The 10,463-nt window shown below is 50.6% G+C and overlaps 2 protein-coding genes across 3 annotated transcripts; one reads left to right on the forward strand and one right to left on the reverse strand.

Annotated features, from left to right (window-relative positions):
- Positions 1–511: 511 nt before the first annotated feature.
- Positions 512–3,944, reverse strand: Pafah1b3 (platelet activating factor acetylhydrolase 1b catalytic subunit 3). 2 transcript variants are annotated; one of them, XM_074057282.1, is made up of 6 exons: positions 3,817–3,944; positions 3,340–3,597; positions 3,071–3,160; positions 2,047–2,163; positions 1,845–1,967; positions 512–837 (listed from the first exon to the last, which is right to left on the reverse strand). In XM_074057282.1, exons 2-6 carry the CDS (start codon positions 3,415–3,417, stop codon positions 550–552), a joined length of 696 nt encoding a protein of 231 aa, XP_073913383.1. In that variant the 5' UTR covers positions 3,418–3,597; positions 3,817–3,944; the 3' UTR covers positions 512–549. The 2 variants fall into 2 exon arrangements, with proteins under 2 accessions (XP_073913383.1, XP_020027663.1); XM_020172074.2 differs by lacking the exon at positions 3,817–3,944 and having other exon boundaries at positions 3,340–3,718.
- A 2,637-nt stretch (positions 3,945–6,581) lies between these two features.
- Prr19 (proline rich 19) lies at positions 6,582–7,807 on the forward strand. Its single transcript, XM_020172072.2, has 2 exons — positions 6,582–7,251; positions 7,338–7,807. The coding sequence occupies exons 1-2, from the start codon at positions 6,642–6,644 to the stop codon at positions 7,805–7,807; spliced, it is 1,080 nt and encodes a 359-aa protein (XP_020027661.2). The 5' UTR covers positions 6,582–6,641.
- Positions 7,808–10,463: the final 2,656 nt, after the last annotated feature.

Genomic DNA, 10,463 nt, shown 5'->3' on the forward strand with positions numbered 1-10,463 from the left:
TGCTCACCTGAGACACATACCTGCACACTGCCGGGACCACCACTACTTGGTGAGGAAAGGATCTGGAAATGGCATCTAACCTAGGGTCAGAGCACCTAGAAGTTCCACCTAGGGGAATAGTGTAGGCTGAGAAGAGGGATAAATGGTGGGTTTAACTGGGATCATTGTTTCTAGAATTTGTTTGATCTTTTGGTGGCACTGGGGTTTGAACTCAGGGCCTCATCTTGCTAGCCAGTTGCTCTACCACTTGAGCCACTTCATCAGCCCCTCCTGTTTGATCTTGACCCTAACAGGGTAATGCTGGCAAACCTTCAATGATTGGTAGCACCTGCCCGAAGCACACTTATGATAGTAGAAATTTACCTAACTGCAAGAACGAGCGTGCCTTGATGGATTAGTGATGCCTGTGTCAGGCAGAACCAGAACCACTGAGGAACTGCTAGGTTACAGATCAGAGTGCAGATCTGGAGGTGGTACCCAGTCGTGCTCAGCCATAAAGCAGGAGGCAAGATCTAAGGAAGGAGAATTTAATATGGGAAGGCGAGATGCCTAGGGTGTGGGTTCCAGCAGAGGGACTACCTGACCCTGGTCTTGGGCCAAAAGGCGCAAGAGCAGGGAGTGCAGGGCCCGGCAGACAGGTGTGTAGCCCAGGCGGCTCAGATGGAGATAATCATACATGTCATGATGGCTTATGGTGCCGTCAGAGTGCACAAAGCCAGGGTCAGCATCCAAGAAGTGGGCCCGTGGGTGGCCAGCCAATGCTGCCCGTACCAGCTCGTTCACTTGTTGATTCTTCTCTCGAAGTGGGTTGGGGTGCTGGCCCCTTGGAAGCAGGCCCTAAGGAAGAACACCAAGACCCTTTTAATTTTTTTTTTTATTTGAACGCAGGGCTTCATACTTGCTAGGCAGGCATTCTACCACTTGAGCTACACCTCCAACCCGAAAACACAGATTCTTAAGATGTTCTACTGGCATCTGGTTTCCCTCTTCTCTGTGCCAAACTATCCACTCCCAACCGTGAAGTTCCCAGCTGCCAAATACACTACGGATGGGAAAGCAGGAAGAGCAGGACAGTTTCTGATACTATGTCCCAGCTCCCCTTCAGCACAAACATTCTGGGTCCCAGCCTCCTTCCCAAGAATCACTCATAAAAATGTTGACATTTAAGAAGGCAATACATTTTTTTTAGGTGTCCTTTGCTGGAACTGTAATTCTAAAATACTTTTAAGTGTTTTCAGTTGTTTTTTACAGTACTGGGGACTAAACTCAGGGACTTGCACCACTGGAGCCACACCCCCAGTTCTTTTGCTTTTAGTCCGTTTTTGAGACAATGTCTTCATAACTCTGCCCAGGCTGGCCTCAAACCAGTCTTTCTACCTCTACCATAAGTAGCTGAGATTACAGATGTGTGCCACCATGCTCAGTCAGGCATAACTGTTTTGCTGACAATAAATGCTGTAGGACTGTTTTATTAAAAAATTTACATTGTGAAACTGAAAAAAAAAAGTTGAATTGTGGGCTGGGTGTGTGGCTTAAATGTGCAAGGCCCTGAGTTCAATTCCCAGTACTAGAAAAAAAAAAAAATCTGGGCTACCTAAGTGTTTTTTTGAGTTTATATTTATAAAAATCCTCAGAATCTTCAGCATGCCCCTTGGGCAAAACGGGCTAATTGGTTTCTGAATACAGACTCAATCGCAGCCACTCTTACAGGTGTAGTAAGCTTCCATTTGAGCTTGTCCTGTAAAGTCACTGTGCTGTGCCAAGATGCCCAGAGCTGTGCAAGATACACATAGGTGCTCCCAGACTACTGCCACTCTTCCTTTCCAACCCTCCCAGCCTCTCACCAGCACCACGACCCGGGCCTGGGGCTGCCGCTGGTTCACCAGTTGCACAATGGCCTTGATGCCGCCAGTCACCTGCTCTGCTGTGTGCCCGTGGTTGTTGGTGCCCACCCAGACCACTACAATCTGTGGAAAGAGGGGGCAGAAAGCAGTGTTAAGGAGGTGGACTAAAGGTGCTTCAGCTCCCCACACAAGCCCTGCTCACCTTGGGCCGAATGTGTTCCAGTTCCCCATTCTCCAGACGCCACAGTACATGCTGTGTGCTGTCACCACCAATGCCAAAGTTAAGTGCATGCAAAGGAGAGAAGAGCTCCCGCCAGATCTGTGGGCAAGAGGTGGTGTGGGCACAGGTCATCCTCAACATATCCAGGTGTGGTAAGCCAAATGCCACTACAGAAAGGCTTGCTTTGTACAGGCAGTTCAGTTAATCTCACCTTATAGTCTTACTTTAAACCAAACCCCACAGAGGCAAGACTTGACGGAAATCTGGTCTGCTGAAGCCATGCATGCAGACAGTAGCATTACACTTGAACTTTATTATTGTTATTATTTCCAGTACTGGGATTTGAACTCAGGGCCTTGCACTCTATAGGCAGGCACTCAACCACTTGAGCCACACCCACAGCCCTTTTTGCTTTGGTTATTTTTGAGAGAGGGTCTTGCTTTATGCTTGGAGGGTCTTAACTATGATCCTCCAATTTATGCTTCCCTGAAAGCTGAGGTGACGGGTGCACCACGCCACACCCAACTTTTATTGATTGAACTTTTTGCTGGGGCTGGCCTTGAACTGTGATCCTCCTGATCTCCACCTTCCCAGTAGCCACTATGCCAGGCTTACACCCGAACCTTATTTTGAGGAAAGCCATCACGATGAACCTTGGTTAGTGGAAAGATACTATGACTGATTCTCTTTGTGGAGCACTGTTACAGCTCAACTTCACTTTTGGTAAAACGATTATAGCTCTGGGTAAACCCAAGAGGGCAGTGCTCTCCTTAAGCAAACAAAGAGCCTCACCTTGGGCAATCTTCTTTCAAGAAAGCCTTATTTTAAGTCTTGCTAACTCAGAGCACACGCTTCCTTCTCAGCAGAATGTCATGGAGATTCTAAGTGTCCTGTGCTGCCTCGGGCCACTTCTCGAACCCCCTACTCTGCCTGACCCGGGTTCTGGGTCAGATGTGTCCATGAGAGAACAGGCCGGGGTGGGGCAGAAGGCTAGGGACAGGCCTACCTCGCACTGATGCATTAGCTGGACCAAGGAGTCCCCGATGAAGACGACTTCGGGCTCCTTGTCTTTGCTGTCCGCCACGAACCGATGGTGCTGCAGGCACGCGCAAAGGGCAGTCAATGGCACACACGCCCCGCCCTCCTTCCTCAGGCAGCACGACCCCAACTCCCCTCGGCTTCCCAATCAGGTGACAAGAACAGCACGGACCAGCTGTTCTCTTGAGTCCCCCACCCCCTGCAGACCCCTGAAGCACCGCGGGCGGGATCGCTCACCAGGGACATCCAGCGCCCGTCGCCATGCACGTCCTGCACCGGCGTGGGTTTGCTGGCTGGATTCTCCTCGCCGCTCATCTCGAGGACGTAGCTCCTACGGATGAGCGAGTGGGGTCGACCTGGGAGTGCTCCCGCAGGAGGTGGCTCCACCACGCCCACTCCTACCCCTTGGAGCAACAATGGACGGTCCGGACGCTCTCACTCCCGCTGAGAACGAAGGCAGATCCAGGGCGCCTCCTCCTCTCCAGGGGCGGAAACCTTAAGAGGGAGGTGGAATTGGGAAGCCTCACTTCCCCCACGACGGCCGCGCAGTGGGCTCGTCCGGCGCTTCCCGCCGAGGCCACTCACTCGCGCCGGCAGCGGCGGCTAGCGCAGCCCGGCACTGGGGGAGGGGCGGGCGAGACCATCCGGCACCCGTAGCGCGGGGGGGGGAGAGGGAGAAACCACCCATTGGCGTCACGGGGAGGGGCTATGTACCTGAAAAGCCGAGAGTGGGTCAGGAAAATCTAGCGTTCTTCCTTAAGAAAAGAAACCGTTTGTTGTAAGGGAAGAAAACGGCGGCAGGTGCCACCTACTGTGTGTGTGGGGAGGAGGGAGGAGGCCCATTCACGTGGGAGAGCGAGTGGACGAGTTCATTCTTGGATCCTTTGAAGGGATGGCTTGGACGCACCTGGTTAGGAAGGGGACGTTCCTATTTTCTACCAATGTGGGGGCATTAAAAAAAATGGAATGACCCAAGCATTGTATGCACATATGAATAATAAAACAATAAAAATAAAATAAAAAATAAATAAATAAATGGAAAAACGAGAAGATCAGAGGCTCAGTTCTAAAGGGAACTTAGCTCGTGGGCTTCCCCGACTCAAAGCACCAGGTTTGTTTGTTTAAATGGCATAAAATCTAAACAACATATTTGCATTCAAGAAACCACAAGATCTAAGTGGAAGGAAGAAAAAAGTGAAAAAGAGAAAGGAAATTGGAGATGCCTGCAGGGCCCTCGTCCAGCTTGGCATCTTTCCCGAAGATCATCTTGCAGATCTGTGGTCTCTGCTCCTCTCTCTAAACACAGGGTGACCAACAACTTCAAACTGGGTGTGTCTGGACTCTGAAATTCCCATCCATAGCCAGGGTCACTTAGGGTTATGCCCCTTTGGATCCTTGCTCCAAATTAGCTTCAGACCTCAGTATCTTCTCAGATCGCCCTGTTCTCTGGGACCAAGTGGGGGTCTCCTTCTCCCCTAAAGGTTCTGGTCATTGTCTTGTAACTCCACCTTCTCAGAAAACTGACACTGAGACTTAAGAGATGAGTCTTACTTATTGTGTTTACGTCTGTCTCATTCCAGTTTCTTGGACCCAGACCTGGCACACAGTGTCTACTCAAACAAGTACTGTACTTTCTGAATGAATATTACATGAATGGTTCGAATCCTGGCGTTATCCATGTGTTGAGGAGACAGATCCAGACAAAGTTGTGACTGAGAGAGGTACAGGGGACCTCTGAGAGAGGAGGAAGAGAAGGACTCTGGGGGCTGGGAGTTGTCTAGAAGTATGAATGGGGTTTGAGGGATAACGAAGATTGGGCAAGCAGAAAGAAAAGATACACACAGGTTATATTATTATTTATTAGGACAGGGAAACAGCCTGGCATAGTTTAATTTTAAAATCTGAAAGGGCCAGGTGTGTTGGTACACACCTGTAAGCCCAGCATTTGGGAGGCTGGGGCTGGAGGATGACTAGTTGGAGGCCAGCCTGGGCTACACAGCTGAGACCCTATCTCAAAATATCAAAAAATTAGCCGGGCACCTGTGGCTCACACTTGTAATCTTAGCTACTCCGGAGGCAGAGATCAAGAGCATCGAGGTTCGAAGCCAGCTCGGGCAAATGGTTCACGAAACCCTATCTCAAAAAAAAAAACCTTCACAAAAAGGACTAGTGGAATGACTCAAGGTGTAGGCTCTGAGTTCAAACTCCGGTAGAGCAAAAAAAAAAAAAATTAAAAATTAAAGCCTGAGGGGACAGTGTAGACAGAAAAATTGGAGAGGAGGGAGAGTTCTGAAACAAAGCGAAATAAGAAATAAAGCTTCCAAGCATTTGTTCATCAGGCACTGTTTCCAGTTAGGTACATTGATTCAGTCCCTTCTTCTAGAAATGCTAGGACCAACACCATTTTACAGATTAGAAAACTGAGGTTTGGGGGGGTTACAAAATTTTCCAAGGTCCCGCAACTCAAATGTGCACTAGAGCACTTGAACCTTGGTAGTCTAGCTCCAGAGCCTAGCTCTGAATCACACACTACAGCACCTGACTCTCCAGGGACAAAGTCTTTGCCTAGAGCGGGGTGGGTAAGTGATTATAGCTCCTCTGCGTGTGCCTTTCATCTTGGCCTAAGCCAATCAGCATTCAGGAAGAGGTGGGCCAAGAGGACTTCACAGCCAATTGGTGGACGGGGAGGTACCAAGAACCAGTAAGACTGGCAGGTAGGGGCGGGTCTATAAGGCCTCGCGCCTCTGTAGGGAGCCTGAAAGCCAAAGGGCGTGGCAAACCACACGCGTGCGTGCGTGCGTGCGTACGTACGTGCACGTGCGTGTGGTGCGCTTGAGGCCCAGACACGAGCCCGAGGCCCGGAAGATCGTGGTGCGGGTGGGTTCGAGGCTGGTGTCCTTGCGGAAAAGAAGCCATTGTTCTACACAGCCAAGTGGAGTGAGTAGGGGGAGGGGTTTGTTGGGACAGAAAAGAATGAGGTGCCTCCTCCTCCACACTGCCCACACCAACCGTGCCCCACCCCCATCATTCTGCCCCTTGCTCTACCGCAACTGCCCCAGCCTGTCTCCTGCCATGCGCCGGCCCTCAGGACCAGTCCCTTCTCTCCCTGATATCCCTTCTGTCTCTTTTCTGTCCCGGAGGTTTTCTCGGACTCTCCAGCTTCGCTTGCTGCCCTCTTTCCTGCCTTTCTTTATCTACCATCTTTCTCCACTTTCTGCATCTTTGTACCACCTGTACCTCTGGATTTCTCTTCTGTCCAAAAACCATATCCTAATCCCTCACATCCCTCCATTCTCATGATCCCTTTCTGTCTTCTTTCATTTCCCTGCGTCCCTGTTCCCAGTTGCCCTCTCCATTCCCTGACATCTCTTCCTATTAAGCATTACTATCTTGACCTCATCCAGGACTCCTCCTCTGGCCAGGCCTTTTCCAATTGCTTTCCACCCACTTTCTTTCTCTCTTTTTGTGTCTAGATAGTTCTCCCACCTCACCCCAACCATCTCTTGTCACTTTGCTACTCACCCTGACTTACCTGCACCATGGACCCCCGGAGGCCAACCTCTCAGCCTTTCCAGCAGTCTGAGAAACCTGGCCGTGTCCATCGTCGGAAGACCAGGCGAGAGCGGAATAAGGCCCTTGTGGGCAGCCATCGGCCATTGGCCCGTCAGGATCCTCCTCAGTCCAGCCGGGATCCACCTGTGGCCCTCCAGGATCCTGTGGTCCCCAAACTTGTAGTCATAACCCAGGGCCGGCTGAGTCGGGAGCATCGGGGTCTCTTCAACCATGAGGTGAAATCCCTGGACGTGGCCAGGCTGCTTAATGGTGGCACCCTGGAACCAGGCACCCCCTTGCTCCCCAATAAGCCTTCCTCCGGCTCAGGCAGGATCCAAGAACCAGCCTCACAGACAAGGGACAAGGAGAACCAGGTGCCTGGATGCTTGGGCCCAGGCCCACCTAATTCCCCAGAACTCCCTGACTTGGGACAGCTACTGGGGGAACTTCAGTGTCAGCTGATTCTGCCACAGGCCTTCCCCAGGAGGAACCTGGTACAGGAGGCCAGGGATGCCATCGTGGGAACCTTACAGGCCTGCCATGGCTCTGTGCCTGACCTTGCCCTAGTACTGCGAGGTTGCCAGGCACCCTTGCCAGGTGAGCCCACCTCCGGTTCCTTGAACTCCCTTTTCCCCTCTCTGTTCTAGCCCAGTTGTCTCCCATGCTTCTTTCCTCTGTGCCAGGGACCAAGCCTGGGGACCCTGAGAGAGGAAGGATGACACCCTCCTGGATCAATGGCCCTGAGCAGGCCTCAAGAGAGGGGAGGCAGAGGACCCGACATGGGAAAAAGGAGCTTGCCTTTACCATGTCTCATACTTCCAGCACCCCCACTGCGCACAGGGTGAGCCTGCCGCTGCCTAGAGGTCCCTGGCCACCCTCCTTGCCCTTGTTGTCTTCGCCATCTGGGGCAGCTTTGGGTCCCCCCACAGCCTTTGACCTGCTGAAAAGCATCTGGCTTATTGCCACACCACCCCCTCCCCGGCCCTGGGATGTTGGCCCACCTCAGCCCCTACCTCAGCCATCACCCTTGTTTCCCCAAACATCTGCACTGGACTGGAGCCCCAGCCCCCCTGCCCCACTGCCCAGCCTCTCCTGGATGGTGGCTCAGAGCAGTCCAGAAGCTTGGTCCTTTCCCCCCATGAGACTGTACTGAGGGGAATGAGGCTAGGGCTGGGAGCATATATCCCATACTCCCAGTCACCTCAATAAAGTACCTTCTTCAGGGTCCTCTTGATTTTCAATGAATACCTGAGCCAGGAATGCAGCTTTCCTTAGCTCTGAATTTTAGGGCCAAGATGGAGGGAAAGGTGCTATCACTTGTCAGGACTGAGGGCATGACTCAAGTAGTAGACCACTTACCTAGCAAGCACAAGGCCCTGAGTTCAAGTCCGAGTACTGCCCCCCCCAAAAAAAGTTGCCATTACTTGTCACCTTCCTGGGGCCTGAGAGGCCAGCAGGATGGGGAAACTTAGTGCTTCAGTTTGTCCAACACATATACACATTGTGGCTAACTAGGTACCTGACTCTGAGCTCTAGTGATGGTAGGTCCCAGAGTGAGACTGAGACTCTCAGTCCAGTGGTGGGCACACAGTCCCAGCTCCAGGGCTTGCACCTGGCGGAGAGAGATACAGGGCTGGGGAGTTGAAGGAGGGACTGATGACTTTGTAGAGTAGCTGACACAGACCCTGTATTTTTCAACTTATTAGTTGGCAGAATATAACATTTAAGGCAAGGGGACAGCATATGCAAAGGCATGAAGGAGGACACATAGGCTATGTAGGATCATCTTCATTCAGTACCTATCCCTGGCCATGCTGTGACCTAGAATGAGGCACACTTGGGCCTGCCCTTGAATGACTCCCGGTCTGGTGGCAGGCAGATCAGGGCTGATTCTGACCCACTTTAGATGTTTGAATGAATTGTCTACTGTTAAAAATCATTTTTTTTCTGGGTGCTGGTGGCTCACACTTGTATCCTAGCTACTCAACAGGCAGAGATCAGGAGCATCATGGCTCAAAGCCAGCCTGGGGAAATAGTTCTCAAGATCCTATCTTGAAAAAGCCCATCACAAAAAAATTGGGCTGGCAATGTGGCTCATGGTGTAGACCCTGAGTTCAAACCCCAGCACCACACACATACATACACACACACACAAATCAGGTTTTTGCATTTTAAAAATTGCATTTCTGGCTACTTGGGAGGTGGTGATGGGGGGGGTGCCTCAGAGGCCAGATTGAGACCCTGTTTCAATCAATAAAAGCTGGATGTATGCACTTGTCATCTCGTCTACCAAAGAGGTGTATATATAGGAGGATCTGGTCCAGGGTAGCCCTGACATAAAATGAGACCCTATGTGAAAAATAACCAAAACAAAAAGTGCTGGTGGTGTGGCTTAAGTGGGCACCTGCCTACCAATTGCAAGCTCTGAATTCAAACCCCAGTACTGCAAAAAAAAAACAAAAGTTTCGGCGTGGTGGTATATGCCTGTAATCCGAGTTATTATTGTGGAGATAGGAAGGTCAAGGTTCAAGGCCATCCCTTGGAAAAAATGAGATCCTATTAAAAATAAGCTGGGGTTAAAGGTGTGGCTCAAGCAGTAGAGCACCTATGCCAAAAAAAAAGTTCTTTGGAGCTAGAGGTGTGGCTTAAGTGATAGAGTGCCTTCATAGCAAGCACAAGGCCCTAAGTTCAAAACCTCAGTACCACCAAAAAATAACAATAAATAAACAAGCCAGGCTCAGTGGCATGTACTTGTGATTCCCAGCTATTTGGAAGGTGACAAGGCAGACCCCTGCAAAAGCAGGAGACCCTACCTGAAAACCAAACTAAAAGCAAAAGCACTGGGGCATATGGTAGGTCTTATTACCCAGCAAGCACCAGGTCCTGAGTACTGGGAAAAACAAAACAAAACAAAAAAAACCTCTGGCAGCAGATCTATAATTCATCTGGCAATAACTGGCCATGTAGCAGAAATCCTGCACTCTACATTGAAACTTCTGTGTGAGTATATGCATGTTTACATTTCCTCCTTCAATCCTTATCTTAGAAAGCTTTTTTTTTTTTTTTTTTTGAGACAGGGTCTTACAATGTAGCTCAGGCTGGCCTGGACCTTTTGATCCTCCTTCAGCTTCCAGAGCTGGGACTATAGGCCCAGCATAAAGTTCTTTTTTTTCAAATGGCATTCTGAGCAGCAGCAGTTTTTCTGCAGTGAGGGTAAGGAATGAGCTGGAAATGTTTGTTGGAATCTAATCAGGATAAATCAAGCTGAAGAGCTTGTACTCTACCCTGGAAAACCTTTCCATGGCCCTGGATTGCCCACTTGGAAACCCAGAGCCCATACCAGCACAGAAGGGACTAGACTGGGAGATCACAGGGGTGAATGGCTTGGCAGAAGTCCTAGGGTGGGAAAGTGGCCACGCTGGGATTTGAACCCAGGTATTTTGAATTCATGATCCTGGATATCTCACACCTCTATCTCAGCTAGTAGGTTTCACACCCTGCTAAGAAGTGACAGGCAGTTGGGTCTGGCAGAAGTTGTGGCTTTGCCACCTCTGTGATGTTAACCCAGAACAAGTGGCTTCGGTCTGTGCCTTCTTGGGCACTTCACAAGGTGTACTGAATCTGGGGCGGTGGCAACTCAGGGACCTAGAGAGCTGGAAGTGGCTGCCAATGATCAGGAGTGGGTAATCAAAGAATAGTTTGGGGACTAGATTGGTAGAGGAGGGCAGAATGGAGCTCAGTCTAGGATTGTGAGCCATCCCAGGCGCTCTGGAGGAGGCCCTCCCTGCTTGGGAAGAATGTGAGCTCAG

This window comes from Castor canadensis, chromosome 16, assembly GCF_047511655.1.
Source record: "Castor canadensis chromosome 16, mCasCan1.hap1v2, whole genome shotgun sequence".
Lineage (NCBI taxonomy): Eukaryota > Metazoa > Chordata > Mammalia > Rodentia > Castoridae > Castor > Castor canadensis.